Source organism: Brassica napus, chromosome A3, assembly GCF_020379485.1.
Source record: "Brassica napus cultivar Da-Ae chromosome A3, Da-Ae, whole genome shotgun sequence".
Lineage (NCBI taxonomy): Eukaryota > Viridiplantae > Streptophyta > Magnoliopsida > Brassicales > Brassicaceae > Brassica > Brassica napus.
The window spans coordinates 16,103,951-16,119,597 of record NC_063436.1 but is presented as its reverse complement, the minus strand read 5'-3'; the positions used below and the strand labels follow the sequence as shown (position 1 = coordinate 16,119,597).

The 15,647-nt window shown below is 37.5% G+C and overlaps 5 protein-coding genes across 5 annotated transcripts; 4 read left to right on the top strand and 1 right to left on the bottom strand.

Annotated features, from left to right (window-relative positions):
* Positions 1 to 27: 27 nt before the first annotated feature.
* Positions 28 to 2,028, top strand: LOC106389003 (peroxisomal membrane protein 13-like). The gene is made up of 4 exons (XM_013829189.3): positions 28 to 264; positions 536 to 1,131; positions 1,371 to 1,463; positions 1,540 to 2,028. The coding sequence occupies exons 1-4, from the start codon at positions 252 to 254 to the stop codon at positions 1,756 to 1,758; spliced, it is 921 nt and encodes a 306-aa protein (XP_013684643.2). The 5' UTR covers positions 28 to 251; the 3' UTR covers positions 1,759 to 2,028.
* An 897-nt stretch (positions 2,029 to 2,925) lies between these two features.
* Positions 2,926 to 6,039, top strand: LOC106389004 (formin-like protein 10). Its single transcript, XM_048776323.1, has 3 exons — positions 2,926 to 4,633; positions 4,990 to 5,225; positions 5,301 to 6,039. Exons 1-3 carry the CDS (start codon positions 3,247 to 3,249, stop codon positions 5,862 to 5,864), a joined length of 2,187 nt encoding a protein of 728 aa, XP_048632280.1. The 5' UTR covers positions 2,926 to 3,246; the 3' UTR covers positions 5,865 to 6,039.
* A 2,194-nt stretch (positions 6,040 to 8,233) lies between these two features.
* LOC106384232 (probably inactive leucine-rich repeat receptor-like protein kinase At5g48380) lies at positions 8,234 to 9,438 on the top strand. Its single transcript, XM_013824230.3, has 2 exons — positions 8,234 to 8,370; positions 8,531 to 9,438. The coding sequence occupies exon 2, from the start codon at positions 8,537 to 8,539 to the stop codon at positions 9,314 to 9,316; it is 780 nt and encodes a 259-aa protein (XP_013679684.3). The 5' UTR covers positions 8,234 to 8,370; positions 8,531 to 8,536; the 3' UTR covers positions 9,317 to 9,438.
* A 531-nt stretch (positions 9,439 to 9,969) lies between these two features.
* LOC106385683 lies at positions 9,970 to 11,145 on the top strand. Its single transcript, XM_048776321.1, has 2 exons — positions 9,970 to 10,199; positions 10,283 to 11,145. Exons 1-2 carry the CDS (start codon positions 10,192 to 10,194, stop codon positions 10,854 to 10,856), a joined length of 582 nt encoding a protein of 193 aa, XP_048632278.1. The 5' UTR covers positions 9,970 to 10,191; the 3' UTR covers positions 10,857 to 11,145.
* Positions 11,146 to 11,340: 195 nt separating this feature from the next.
* On the bottom strand, positions 11,341 to 13,850 carry LOC106386412 (calmodulin-like protein 3). The gene has a single exon (XM_048776322.1). The coding sequence runs from the start codon at positions 12,485 to 12,487 to the stop codon at positions 12,026 to 12,028; it is 462 nt and encodes a 153-aa protein (XP_048632279.1). The 5' UTR covers positions 12,488 to 13,850; the 3' UTR covers positions 11,341 to 12,025.
* Between the last annotated feature and the right edge of the window lie 1,797 nt (positions 13,851 to 15,647).

The window sequence follows — 15,647 nt, the reverse complement described above, 5'->3', positions numbered from 1 at the left end:
TTTTTTTCATATTTATCCTTTCTCGGCTTTTCTTTTCTATTTTAGTTTATTACGTGGTTTTTTTTAGCAAAGACCAAAACTACAGGGACTAAAATATAATAATATCCTAAAAGAAGAAAGTAATCTTTTTGTTTTCTCCTCTCATTTCGAGGTCCCTCCTCTCCTCATCTGTCTTCTTCTTCCTCCTCTCTCCGCGCTTGAGGTTAGGCGTCGGAGATTAATTACCAAAAAGCTCTCGAATCCTCTCCGTTATGGCTACATCAGGTTAGTCTACTCATAAAGCTTTCTCCTTTTTAAATCTTTCACGGATCAAATCATCATCATCCTCTTGCAGCTCTGTTCTCTCGTGTTGTTCTCCGCTTCGAAAAAATCATGAAAGTGAGAACATTTCGTCGTATACGTGATTGAATTAGTGTTGTATTCAATCAATTTGATCTCTTTTACCTGTGGATCTATTCTATTGGCTCTTCTTGATTGCAATTTGATGCTCTGTTTTTACGGATTGCAGTTTAATGCTCTGTTTTCAACGTTGTAGGTGGAAGTCCTCCTAAGCCTTGGGAACAAGAAGGGAACAACAACAACACATCTGGGCCTAAGCCTTTCAGGCCTCCTTCGAACACCAGCACTGCTGATTCCGTCGAGGCCTCTGGCACAGCGAATCCTGGCGAGCTGGTCTCGTCTGTTAACAGGACTAACACAGCCGCTACAATGAATGGATTGACTAGGCCTGTGCCGAGTAGGCCTTGGGAGCAGCAGCAAACCTATGGAAGCACTTACGGTGGTGGTTATGGTTCAAACCTAGGTATGAACTCCGGGTACGGTTCAGGTACATATGGTTCAGGGTTAGGTGGGTATGGTTCGTCGTATGGGGGTGGGATGTATGGTGGTAGTAGCATGTATAATAGAGGAGGGTATGGTGGTGGTGGGATGTATGGGAGTTCAGGGATGTATGGTGGTGGTGGGATGTATAACAGCAGTTTTGGTGGTGGTTATGGTATGGGTATGGGGACTGGTATGGGTATGGGGATGGGTGTGGGGATGGGAATGAGTCCTTATGGTGGTCAAGATCCTAATGATCCTTTTAATCAGCCTCCATCTCCTCCAGGCTTCTGGATATCGTTTCTCCGCGTGGTATGGTTCATCCGTTTATGTTTGTGTTGTTTAAAGAATCAAAGAACTTAGCAAGTTTAAAGAGTTTGTATATAACAATGTTCTAAAAATCGGATTCAAACAAAATGATTTTTTTTATATAAAATCGGTCTAGGTGCCTGATTAAGCAATAATCTCTTATAAAGCGCCTAATCACCGACTAGCGATTTCTTGAACATTGGTGTATAACATTAAAGTGTGTGTGTTTTGGTTGATGACAGATGCAAGGTGCTGTGAATTTCTTTGGCCGTGTAGCGATGCTGATAGACCAAAACACACAGGCGTTTCATATGTTCATGTCTGCTCTTCTTCAGGTTCATTTATTTTTCTTCTATTTAGTTTGTCTTGGTTTTGTTGTTTCAAGTGTTAACCATTTGTCTCATCTCTCAGCTATTTGATCGTGGTGGTATGTTATATGGAGAGTTAGCAAGATTTGTATTGCGTATGCTTGGTGTGAGAACAAAGCCTAGAAAGATGCAGCAGCCGCCACAAGGGCCTAATGGACTCCCTTTACCACACCAGCCACATGGAAACCAGAACTTCATTGAGGGTCCTAAAGGTGGGGCTGCACCAGGTGGTGGTGGTTGGGACAATGTATGGGGTAACTAAGTTGCTTCTTTCATTAAGCCAAGTCCTTCAACGTTTCTCTGAATACACAAATGGTAATCAGTTGGTTATGAGTAGATTGTGCAGTACGAAAAGCCTGATGTTTGTTTACAAATTGAGTCTCTCTCTCTCTTCTCTCTCATCTCAGCTTTATGGTTGTGTGATAAACAAGTTGCAGATATTTATGTCGAACTCAATAAAATGGAAAGCGAAGTTGTAAGAGTTTTAAAGACATATCTGTTTGTAATTCATATAATATTATTGGATTCTCTTCTTCTGTTGACTGGATTAGAAACAACAGTGTTAATCGGTTAAGTGTTCTCCACTTGCTAATACAAAACATTGAAGCATATTCTAGAATACATCCTTTACATGCAGCTTGCCTTCAATCAAATACAGCTGGGTAACAGATTGATGCTTCATCCTCGTGCAGACAGTCTCCGTTGTGGTCCTATAACCATAACTTCTTCTGTCCCCTGACTCCTGAGTATGATGTATATATGTGTAATCTAAACATTATCATCAAATCTATCAACGGTAATAATATTGGAGATGGAGAAAAACGTTTGATGGAAATGCTCATTGGTGTCATGGATTAGACATATTTAGACTGTGAAGCCAGCTGATGTACTAGGATGGGACCTGTTTCTGTTGGATGTGACATTTGCTCACATGATGATTTGCTTTTGTCTGGATCCGACACTTGCTCATGATTTTCACTAACATTAAGATAAAGTCAGGTAACTTGTCTTCGCTGTGTAAATTTGTAGTTATAGAAATTTCAAGATTTTTGTTATCTTAATGGTCATTCATAAGGTTGCATTCATACATACTTGGTCTACTTTCCAAAGTGGTCTGATTCATCATCCTAACTTGCATCTTCTTCAAATCCCATTTGAAAAAGAAAAAAGAAACAGTAAAAGAAAAGAACCACTAAATTACATTATAGTTCGAAGTAGGAGAGTGAATCTTGTCTCATGACCATGGTTGAAAAGTTGTATCCTTGGATGTTGTGAAATAGTTGGACTTTTGCATATTAATTCCTCCACCAATGTTATAGCACAAGTCTTCAGCTACGAGTTTGTGTTCACATCATCACATGTGATACTTCATCCTCTTTCTTTTTGTAGGTAACATTGAAAAAACAACAGTATCTACCAGTAGAAATGTTATCTTAGTTGTTTTCCTCGTAGATAAAGGTGTCAGCACCTTTAATAATCATTTTGCATAGAAAGACAAGATACCAGTAAAGAAAACGTTAAAAGTCAAAAAGATTCTTTTTGAAAAGAGAGGTCCCAGATTTGTTTTCACGTAATTATTGCATTTCATATACGTTCTTCCCTTTCCCTATTAGTTTCACTTTTTACATAGATTTTATTTTTAATTACAAAATGAATATTACCTTAAATCTTCTTCTCTTTTTACACTATCATAGTGTCACTCACTAACTCTTCATCCTCCTCAGATAGTGCGCGCATTGCAGAACACACAATGGAAGGACTTCGCTACATCATCATCATCTTCTCCCTGCTATCATGCGCTTCCTCTCGCTTATCTTGCGCCTCACCGCCCACTTTCACTCGCCGCCACCTCTCACAAGCTCCTGTAACCGGCGGCTTGCCGTTCTTCCCAGCTTACGGCTCACCCTCCCCTCCTCCTTCTCCTCCTCTTCCTCCTCCCCCGACGCCTCTGCCGCCTCCTCCCGCCCCCGCGGACCTCACATTCCCGGCGAACATCTCCGCACTCGTCCTCCCTAGCTCCCCAAAACAACACACTGCTTCAAGAACACTCCTAATCCCGGTTATCTCCGCCCTCCTCGCCGCCGCAACGGCAATCATCCTCGCCTTGTTCCTGTACGGAAGGTGGAGAGTGCAGACCCGTCGTCACGAATCCAAGAACTTAGCTTCTGAAACTAAACCACCCGAACAAGCTCCTCCTCCATGTCCCCCTCCAAGAAACACAACTGAAAACAAACTCTCTGTCTCAGCTTCAGCTTCCGGGTCACGTTTCGTCAAACCGGAGTCCCCGGAGATCTCTCCTCTCCCGCCATTGCCGGCTCGTAGCTTCCTCAAAGAGGAAGAAGATGACGACGACGACTTCTACTCGCCTCAAGCGTCTCTAGCTAGTAAAGAACAGAGGAAAAACCCGTACAGTAACTTCTCCCCCTCTCCCTCTTCAGCCTCTGTTTTTCCGGCGATTATCTCGCCGGAGAGACAGATGAGAAACAACAAGAGAGCGTTCAGCCTCTGGAACCAGAGCATAGGCTTCCCACGAGTCTCCTCTGCTTCTACTTCGCCGGAGAGAGGCGTGATCAAGACTCCAGACGCGTACGCTCGTTCCTCCATGTACTCTTCAGTCTCCACCACGCCGGAGCGTTTCTTCCGGAAGGTTCTCGAAACTTCCCCGCCGAGGTGGAACGATCTCAGTCGAAACGTCAAGTCTTTGTTCCTTTCTAGAGAAACAGAGCTTGATTCAGCTGAGCAGAGCAGATCGGCGGCTGTTCATCCTCCTCCGCGACGGCCACCGCCTCCCATGCCGGTACCACCTCCTCTTGTCCCGCCGTCGCAGTCTTTTATGGCACAGAAACTATCTTTCTCGGAGTTGCCACAGAGTTGTTGTTGGGAAGGAACAACAGAAGGACCAAAGACGAAGCTGAAGCCTTTGCCTTTCCGACCAAGTTCTTGTCGGAAAAACACATGGGACAGTACTAAGTTCAACTCTTTAAACGTTAATCCGAAGCAGAGAAGTCTTAGCTGTGATCTTCCAATGCTGAATCAAGAAAGCAGAGTTTTAGATCCAAGAAAGAGTCAGAGTGTTGCTTTTCTACTTACAAGACTTGATCTCACCACAAATGATGTTCTTCAGGCACTTCAAGATGGTAAGATCATCAGTTACAAAGCTTAGTTCAGCTTGTTTTCGATGGAACATGTTTTCGATCGAACATGAATAATATATAAGGAACTTAAGTCAATCTACTTATAGCCAATTGGCTATAAGCTCAGCTCATTTTCGACGGAACATGAGTGATATATAAAGAATTTGGGTCAATCTACTTATAGCCATTTGGTTATAAGTTCAGTGTGTTTTCGATGGAACGTGAGTAATATATATAATATATATATATATAATATATATATATATTACTCACGTTAATCTACTTATAGCCGACTGGTTACAAGTTCAGTTCGTTTTCAATTGTATTGAGTTGAATCTGAATTGTATTTATTGAATCAGGTCACTATGAAGCAATTGGAGTTGAGATTCTTGAGAGTTTATCAAGAATAGCACCGAGTGAAGAAGAAGAAAGGAAGTTGAAGAGCTATAGTGATGTCAAGCTTGCCCCATCAGAGAAGTTTCTTAAGGAAATTCTTAATGTACCTTTTGTGTTCAAACGCATTGATGCATTGCTCTCTGTTGCTACTTTTGGTTCCAAGATTCAAAACTTGAAACAATCATTTGGCGTTATACAGGTATTAAAAAAAACTGAATTTAACAATAGACAAGTATGCTGTTGTAAGCTTATGTATATCTGATTCTTTTGGCAGGCTGCTTGTGAGGAGCTAAGGAACACCAAAACGTTATTGAAACTTCTTGAAGCTGTCTTTGAGAGAGGAACAAATAGCCTTGAGGCGCTCCTCGAGTTTGTTGGAAGAACCAATATCTTGCATTCCGTTGTACACGGCATCATAGAATCAGAAGGCATCAGAGGACTACAAGCTGTTGGAAGTCTCAGTTCAGTCCTTGTGGAAGTCAAGAAAGCTGGAGAAATGGACTATGGTGTTCTGAGAAGTGAAGTGTTCGACATTTATCAAGGAGTCAAGAAAGTTAGTGAGGTTCTCCTGCTACTGAATGGTGAGAATGGAGATGGTGAAGAACAACGGTGGTGGATGTTTAGAGAGTCGATGACGCGGTTCTTGGAAACGGCTATTGAGGAGATTAAAATGATTGAAACAATAGAAGGTTGTGTGATCTCTGCAGTGAAAGAGGTCACAGAGTATTTCCATGGAGATTCAGCAAAGGAGGAAGCTCAGGTGTTGAGAGTATTCGTGGTTGTGAGAGACTTTCTGTTCATTCTAGATGAAGTATGCAAGGAAATGGATGCGAGTTAAAGAAGAGAGTACTCTGGCTTAATTATGTGTTGTGTTGAAGTTGTGTTGCATATTAGTTATGTACTTATATGTATGTATGAATCGTTTGGAAAGCTATGTTTGTATTTAGAGGGATGCAAACTTTTACAGACATAAGTGGCTTGAACACATTTTATATTTTCATGACATCTTTTAATTCGCTTGTAAATCATCCACAAATTCTCATCTAGTACCCACGTAATTGATGTAGCTGAATTTTAGTATTTCTTACAAGTAATAAAACTAATAAATTAGAATGATTCTGTAATCATGTCTAGGATTTACAGTTTATGATGTTTTTACTGATTAATAAAATACTATCTTGAGGATTTTTATTTTAAGTGCTATTTTATGATAAAAACTAAAAATATGATAATTAGGAGATCTGCACAAAAGTTGACACGTTTTCTAATTTTCGTCACCTAACTCTAAAGTGGACTTTTTGTTTGTTTGGTCAGTCTTCTCTATTATTTACCTACATTTTCTTATACTAATTGTTCTTTATAAATCATTTAGTCTCATGGAGTCATACTCACTTCTTCTTGAACCCCCAAGCCATGTGATTTGCTTCGTCTTTTAGTTCTTTTGCTATCAAGAAAATGCTCAACAACAAAAACAAAACAAAACTCTTCATGTCTCGTTCTTAGTTTTGCTATTGTATCTTCATCAGGTGAGTCTTCTGAGTTTCAAATTTTTTGTTACTTGTGATTCACTATTTCTCCAAAGTTTTATCATTTAGAAATCAAGTCATAATGGTTTGATCGCTAGGTTCTTACTTTGTTGCGAATGTGTGGTTTAGCTGTTAAGATTTCTGAAATTTTGATTCTGGATCGTGTGGATAATGTTTTTGCTTTTGGATTGGTTTACCATTCAGACTATATTGATATACATATTTTTTCTATTTACTGACTGATTAATTTGACATTGCCAGATGAAACCGATTTCGATGAGGGATGAAGCATCTTACACCAACGCCGATTGCAGCCTTAGTGATTGCATATTCCACTTTTGGGAATCATGGTGAGGATGTAAGCTTTGCTTTCAAATATATATTTTATATATATATATATATTGTAGATAATTCTTCAATTTTCATTCTATAATGTTAATTTCTTTGTTTCAGCATGTATTTGCATCAACCCCTGAGGATCTAAAAGTTAGACATAAATGTGGCCAACACACAATGGTGCTTTGTGGCTCGAGGGATGGCTACTGGCTCTTTCAAGACTCCTATGGCTTATCAAGAGGAGCTGATGATATTATAAAAGTGAGGAAAGGCAGACTGACTGTCAGTAAAGTTCGTAGAGATGAAACTTCTGCGAGTGGTGGAAAACAATACATGGATTCCAAGAAGTGTGAGGCTCACTAATAATTTATTTGGTAAATAAAGGACCCCGTGCGAAGCTTGTTCAGTGTGGGTTCATACTGAAGTTGCTGTGAAGAAGAACCTGAGAGTACATATTGCTAACCAAGATGCAAAAGATCTAATCTGAATTTGTGGAATGAACGGAATTGTAAGCATGATTCTTTTTCTTCATGTTTCTTGAAAACTTGTTTTGTAATCATCAATCAACATTTGTATTAAATAATCAACGTTTAGAGAGTCGATGACAAGAAACGGCTGTTGAGGAGATTAAAAAGATTGAAACAATAGAAGGTTATGTGATCTTTACAGTGAAAAAGATCTCTGAGTATTTCCATGGAGATTCAGCAAAGGTGGAAGCTCAGGTATTGAGAGTATTTGTGGTTGTGAGAGACTTTCTATTCATTCTAGATGAAGTATGCAAGGAGATAAATGCGAGTTAAGAAGAGAGTATTCTGGCTTGCATGTGTTGTGTTAAATTTGTGTTGCCTATTAGTTAACTTATGTGTATGTATGAATCGTTTGGAAGCTATGTTTGTATTTAGAGGGATGCAAACTTTTACAAATGTAAGTGGCATGAACACATTTTATATTTCATCACATCTTTTAATTCGCTTTTAAATCATCCACAAATTCTCATCTAGTACCCACATTATTGATGTAGCTGAATTTTAGTATTTCTTACAAGTAATAAAACTAATAAAATTAGAATGATTCTGTAATCATATCTAGGATTTACGGTTTATGAAGTTTTTACTGATTAATAAAATACTATTTTGAGGATTTTTATTTTAAGTCTATTTTATGATAAAACTAAAAATGTGATATTTAGTAGATTTGAACAAAAGTCAACACGTTTTTGTTATTTTCGTCAACGAACTCTAAAGTGGACTTTATGTTTGTTTGGTCAGTCTTCTCTGTTATTTACCTACATTTTCTTATAGTACTTGTATTCTTTATAAATCATTTGGTCTCATAGAGTCACACTCACTTCTTCATGAACCCCAAGCCATGTGATTTGCTTCGTCTTATCATTTTTTTTGCTATCAAGAAGTGCTCAACATTCAACAACAACAAAAACTCTCCTTTGTCTCGTTATTAGTATTGCTATCGTATTTTCATCAGGTGAGTCTTCTGAGTTTCAAGTCTTTTTGTTAGTTGTGCTTCACTATTTCTCCAAGTTTCATCATTTTGAAGTCCAATCATAATGGTTTGATCTTTAGATTCTGAAATTTATTGTCTTCTTTTATATAAGTTTTTGCTTTTGGTTTGGTTTACTATTCAGGTCTATATGATGATGGTTGCTAAGCTAGTTTGTACCATTTTCATCCGGAGCTGTCTCTGGCTGTTACTGCTCCCTGGCTTGACCCGTGCAATGGAGTCCGACATAACTTGCCTGAGAAGCTTAAAGTCCCAGCTTAAGGACCCCCATGCATATCTGTCTAACTGGGTATTTGGAGACTACAGTGACGGTTATATCTGCAGCTTCTTTGGCATGTACTGCTACCGTAGTAGCCTTAATAAGGTGCTAAGCATCAATCTTGGCGGGTCCGGTCTGGAGGGAGAGTTTCCTAGCGGTGTTAAACTATGTTCATTCATGGAGAGTCTAAACCTTACTGGAAACAACCTCACTGGCACTCTTCCATCAGACACATTCTCATCTCTTCCATTTCTTGTTACTCTAGACCTCTCCAACAACAACTTGGCTGGTGAAATCCCTGCTAGTTTGCCAAACATGTCCTACTTAAACACGCTTTTGCTTGATCATAACCGGTTCACGGGTCGCATTCCGTCCGAGTTAGCCTCAAGTCCAGGACTTCTACAGTTCTCGGTGGCTCACAATGATCTTAAAGGCCCCATTCCAGAATTCACCGCTGGAAACATATCTCTCTCGAGCTTTGATGACAATCCGGATCTGTGTGGTTTCCCGCTGGATCCCTGCCAAGACTCTTTCTATTCCATGGCCATTATAGCAGCCAACATTGCTGCAGCTGCATTTTTTCCTGTAGGTGCATGCTACGGCTGGTTATATGATAGCCACAATCAGAATCAACGACCAAGAAGACGTTAAAGCAAAGTCCTTACCAGATAAAAAGTACAGTCCACTTGTTTCAGTGAATCTTGTTGTATCTTTAGCACACATAGTTATCATGTTATGTAACAAACCCCAAAATAAATTTTAACTTTGCAGTCTTTGAACAAAAAAAAAAACAGCTAGCAAATGGGAGTTTTCTTATATATTGTAGTATTTGTAACAAAGTCTGCCATGTGAAGCCTAGCGTAACCCATAGTTTACGCTTCAGTGCTAACTATATAACCAACTTGGTGCATATTCTTCTTTGGAGGTGTTTTGAGTCAGTGTAGTGATACAAACATCTTCAAAGTTTTTAATATCACAGCTAAACCAGTGGAGAGGATAAACCGGGGAAAACATCATGAAGCAAGCATTAAAAAAAGACTCTGCATCTCCTCTTGTTTCTTTAGATTTGGTTGACTTTCAAATTTCTGATTATTACCCCATGTAATCATCAATTCTGTATATAGAAAATCTTTTCAAATATGGTGTTATTTGGTATTAATATCTCCTAACAATTAAAATTACTAATCTAGTAATTTGAAATGAGTACTTTCAAATCTACTATTGTTTGTGTTAACTGTTAAGATAAATATATAAAAAAATATATATATTTACTATTCATGATTTTAAAATTTGTAACAACTTTTTCTAATTCACCGAAAAAAAAACATTTTGAAACTTATCATAATTTAATTCATCTAAATTACCCTATTTAATTTGATTGAATACATTTAAAACTCTCTTTTAGATGGTCTGAAAAAGCTCTCTTTTAAGACAATCCATTCCCTCTCTCTCTCTCTCTGTTCCAGTTCCAAGTTCCAACAAATCTCCGACCAAAAGCAAAAGCATCCGCAGAACTAGATTCCTCAATGGAAGCGTAAAGCTAAACTCTTTCTCTCTCTCCGTAACTCAATCTTCCTTTCTTTGATATTCACTCTGTTTTCTTCTCTTTCCGAGCAGATCTGAGCCGAAAACTAACTACACACCCACCGTGGAGACAATGACGTCACCTGCTTCTTCCTCCGCCGCCACCACAAGCGTCCACGTAAGCGCTCTCGACGGCCTCGTCAACGTGAACTCCCTCTTCACCATCGCCGTCTTCGTAGGCCTCTCCATAGCCACTCCGGGACAGCACAGCCTCGAGCTCCGGTCCAGCTGCGACGCGAGCGCTGACGTGGCGAGGAAGCTGCTGGTCTTCGAAGTCGTCTCCTTCAGCTTCTTCCTCTTCTCCTCCCTCGTGGCTCAGGGTCTCAAGCTCGCACTGAACCTTCTCAACAGCAAAGACGTGGACGAGATCTTCAGAGCTCATATTAATATCACGGTGCTGAGATGGGGAATGATGGCGTCTGCTGTCGGATCTGTGATGGGTTGTTTGTTCTTGATGATGTCTATGGTTAATGTGATTCAGATCCGTTTAGGGTTGCTTTCTTGCGGTAGTGAGTCCTCGGCTCAGGCGGTTGCGACGCTGGTGACGTTGGTTTCCTCTGCTCTCTTGGTTTATATCTCTACTGCTATTTATGCTTTCTGGCATTGAAAGTGATTTGAATCGTCAGCATTGGATTATACAGAGACAAAATGATTTTGCTAGTCATTGGCTTTATTTTGATTGGCCAATGTAATTTATTATTGTCTTTAAATCTTTTTTTTTTCTGGTTAAAACAGTTTCTCTATATTTCTTTGTTTTATGAACACAAGCGAAGCTGTGTGTATTTTGTTGTTTTATTCAGCTGGGGGGTTTAGTGAAACTATTGGACTTTATTTCTCTAACTTTATGGATAACATTATTGATATTAATGGAGAAATGATTGGAGTATTCTTCCATCTCCTTTAGGACCATATCATTATCAAGCTGTTGTTAAGCTCTTGAATCTTTGTGTCTTTCTCATCCTGAAAATATCGTTTGTTCAAGACTATAAGAGCTCAGTTCATGAGTTCAGGAAAACATGTGTCGTAAAAATGATAAAGAGAGAGAACTCATTTTCATTTTATAGGGTTGGTCCGGTCCTTGACAAATCCTAGTGAAACATTAGCTTTGACCTTCAAATTTTAGTGAGCTGATATACATGGGTGTATGGCTTCCAAATTATTATTAAAATTTACTCTATATTGTTTATTCTGCATAAATTTTAGAACCGGTTCTGGATGTGGTTCTGGCGGTCCAAGATTTTTAAAGGTTATCAAATGCAGTATATGCTTGAAAGATAGCAGGTCCTTGAGAATTGACTAATGAGAAGAGAAACTCTAAACTATTCATTTCTAAACCTTATTTAAGTAGCAAGAGAATAGCAATTGCATTGACCTTAATCAAAGTATAAGCGAGAGAGGAAGTGATGATCTCTGAAAGACTAAAACTGAAGTTAGGAATGGGAAAAGGAAGGGAAGTGGTGAGGAAGTAGACCACACAAAAAACGAAGTCGATGTATGTAAAATGCATCCTCTACACTCCACAGCACAATGACTAAAACACTTAAAACCAAAAATAATAAGGACTCAAATTGCATGGCATGATCTTTTAAGGGTTCATTGCAAATTCATCACCAATATTTTGTAGAGAAGCATTCAAAACGAATCACACAAAGTTTTTTTTTCTTTGCAAATCAGTTTGTTATTTCTCTTTCAAGGTTTTACCCTAATCATTCTGAAGAAAAAACAATGATATTGAGTCACAAACCCTAACCCTAAAATGGGTTTTTCTTTCTTTGTTTACAAGTTTGATTCTAAGGCGGCAAATCCACCACCTTTCATCATTTGTTTAAACTCTTTATAATTCACCATCCCATCTCCATCAGCATCCACTTTCCCTATCATCTTCTTACAATCCTCTAGTGTTCTGCCTTGCTTGAGCCCCAAGGAAGCTAACACAGATTTCAGCTCCTCGACCGTGATGAACCCGTCTCGGTTCTGATCAAACACATTGAAAGCCTCTCTCATATCTTCCTCCTCGTCTCTCTCCTCCATGATGGTCTCGTACAACCCTCCAAACTCTTCGATGTCCACGTACCCATCGCCGTTGAGATCAATCTTCTCAATCATCTGCACCAAATCTTTGTCAGGCATGTAGATTCCAACGTTCTCTAATGAATCATTCAGCTCTTGCTTGGTGATTTTGCCGTCACCGTTCCTGTCGAACATTTGGAATATCCGGGAAAGCTCTGCTTGATCCATATTTAATATGGTTTATTAGTTATAGAAGCTTTGAAGAGAAAATGAATGAGAACAAAAATGGGTTTATAGAGGAAGAGAAAGGAAGAAAGACTGGTTCTTAAAGAAAAGGAGTGGTTGCCATTTTAGAAAATTTATTACAACTGTGATCGTGGTCTGCACCAGCTTTCTGTTGAACTGGTCTTAAAATAGGTTTCTTATCCTTCAAGAATACACAAAAACTAAAGTCTATCTATAGATAGATATATACACACGGAATGTACACTGTCTCGTAACATCATCGTCATCTTCAAAAGTTTTCCACTAGTTCAGGTTATAGAAACAGAATTTTATTCAAATGCTTATCAGTTTGAAAATGTTTGTTCAATCTTTTTGAGTTTTATATTATCTTATAAGTATAAGATATGATTTATTCAAAGTGAGTTAATATCCACGTTGTTTGAGAAATAGAAGAGACAACTTGAACATTTTTTTTTCTCTTTTTAAAAGAGAGAGATGGCGTTTAACAAAATAAAGGGTTATATCATGCTGTAGTGTATTATCAATCATTTGAAATCCGTGTATGATCCGTGGATTCATGGTGAATTGTTCATGATTCAAAAAGGATTTAATTTTAATTTCGTTGTTTGGAGTAGACCTCAACATTCTGTTTTTTTTTTGTTAGACTTCCACTTGTATATATTTTTAGTATTACTATATTTAGATAAATATGATTTTGAATATATTTGGTCACAGATGTCATATAACATTAGTAAATTTCGACGTATTTGATTCATTCACATAATTCAATTAGTGATCGGCTGAATACGGCTTGTCTAAACTACTCCTGACTCGGGTTAATACCAAAACCGCATAATTCCAACGTCTAGAAAACAAAACCATCGGTTTTTAGAAGAGAACACGACCAGTAGGAAAACAATAGCTAACCACACTCTATCCTCAGTGTTAGTATTAAGTATTAACTATGAAATCACTCTTATGACACAAAACTGTTTTAAGAACAGATCCTACTAAACAGAGCTCGAGTCAAATCTAACAAACCATCAGCATAAAGATGCCACATTTATTCATTCATCCTACCTTGTTCCTTTCCCTAAAAGCAGAATCTAGAGCTCAGAGTCATATAATGTTACTCAGCCTAACGAAAGATGCAGAACTAGTTTTATGAGAATGATAGACCAAACTCCCCTAAGCCTCCTTTGGCAATCTGATCCCAAAATGAAAAGGTATGCCTTTTAACCCTAAACATATTGAAACTGACAAGCCTGAGGCACAACATTCTATATGCTCTCTTCACATTATACATGCCTTTAACTTCTTCAAGAACTGAGATAAAGAGACCACCACAACAGCATACTAATAAGATTTCCAAATATTTTTAAAAAAAAATTTTGAGAAGAAAATCAAGATACACATTTTAGGAAAGTAATAAGATTTCCAAATATTTTTAAAATATTTTGTAACTGAATTTTCGGAAATATGATTATTCGTAGGGAGAATTAGAAAAAAGAGACACTTTCAACTTTTATTTGTCTTAATAAGATTTTTGATATTTTTGGTAATTTTGGACAGGTTTTCCCCTTTTGTGATGAAAAAATAGTAAACTAAATTTTAAAAATATGAAAACTATTGAAAACACAAGTATGACTATTTATGTGTTTTTTTAAATAATGGAATCATATTTTATTTTATGTCCTACCTACAACCATCTACTTAGTCTAGAAATCAGATACTAAGTATTATACATAAATATATCACATGTATATAACACAAACAAAACTTTTTTGTATATTCTATCTTAGCTAGTTTTCGTTCTATGGTACACCACAATTTTTGTTTCATATAGTTGTTTTCTTCGGTTAAACAATCTTTCTATGTTGCCCAAAAAAACAAAAAAAATTCTTAACACAATAAATTTAAGTAGAAATTATGAATTATTACACTAATGATTTTTTAACACTGTGTTCAAACAATATCTTTAAAAAAAAAACTAAAAGAAATTACGAGTAGGTAACATAAAGAGCTCAAAAGAGCATATAGATAGAACACACCAAAAATTGAGATTATACCAACCAACAGACTGGTTTTGTACTAATTCACAAAGCGTAAACCTTACTGACCAGCCTCCTCACTAAATAGTTGTTGCAGCCAAGGGGAACATGACTAGACGGACTATGATTTCTGATCTCTTACCATTTCCACTCTATTTTGCAAGTGAGAGTAATGCTATGGATACAAAATAGAATCATCAATATGAACAAAGGGATCCATAAAGATGATACGATTATGTTGCATGTTTGCAATCAATATGGAAAATCCAAATTTAGAGGCCAAATTGTAAAAACATAAGTTCAGATCCTTAAAAATAGCTCTTCTTTTATCCACGGGCCAAATAACACTAATGATTTTGACAGCCAAGAATATTACATGCATTATTGAAGATTTACATCTAACCATTCTACTTGCATATTACATATGTACTATGAATCGATAAATCATAAATCTGTTTGGTTTATATGTTTTTCTGAAATTATAATGTCACTCTAATATTATCAAATTTACAGCAATATTAGATTTTCTATGAAAATCTTTGTGTAATATTTTTTATTTGAAATTGAGATCTATTGACATATAACCAATAATGAACTAGCGGCTTTCACCAGTTCTTTCATAGGTTGAGATAACTATGACTATGCCACTTGATGAATGTTCTCTTCTTTAAATTATCACATATCGCATTCAACAAAGGTGAGGTATCTTGGATGTAATCTCTTGTCATAGTGTCACTGTGATCTTAAAAGAAAGATTAACGAGAAAGCCAAAGTGAACTAATTTCATTCATATATCTGATCGTGATGCCTCTTCCTAATTTTTCACAAAAGATCATTCGCTTTGTTAACATAAACCTACTCAGATTTACAGAAAAAACACCACAAAGTCATTACACAAAAGCATCTCATTGTCGCATGTGTTCAGAAGCTTTTAAGACACGAAACCTAAACTACTTGTAGCAGTAACTATTACATTCGGATTGCCGCATCTCTTGATCCACGTTAACCCATGCCTCTTTCTGTTCCCATGTGATGAGGTCCACTTACCACCCACATTTAACTAATAACTCACACCAACAGTGGCTAAAAAGGTGATAGATTCCAATTCTGTT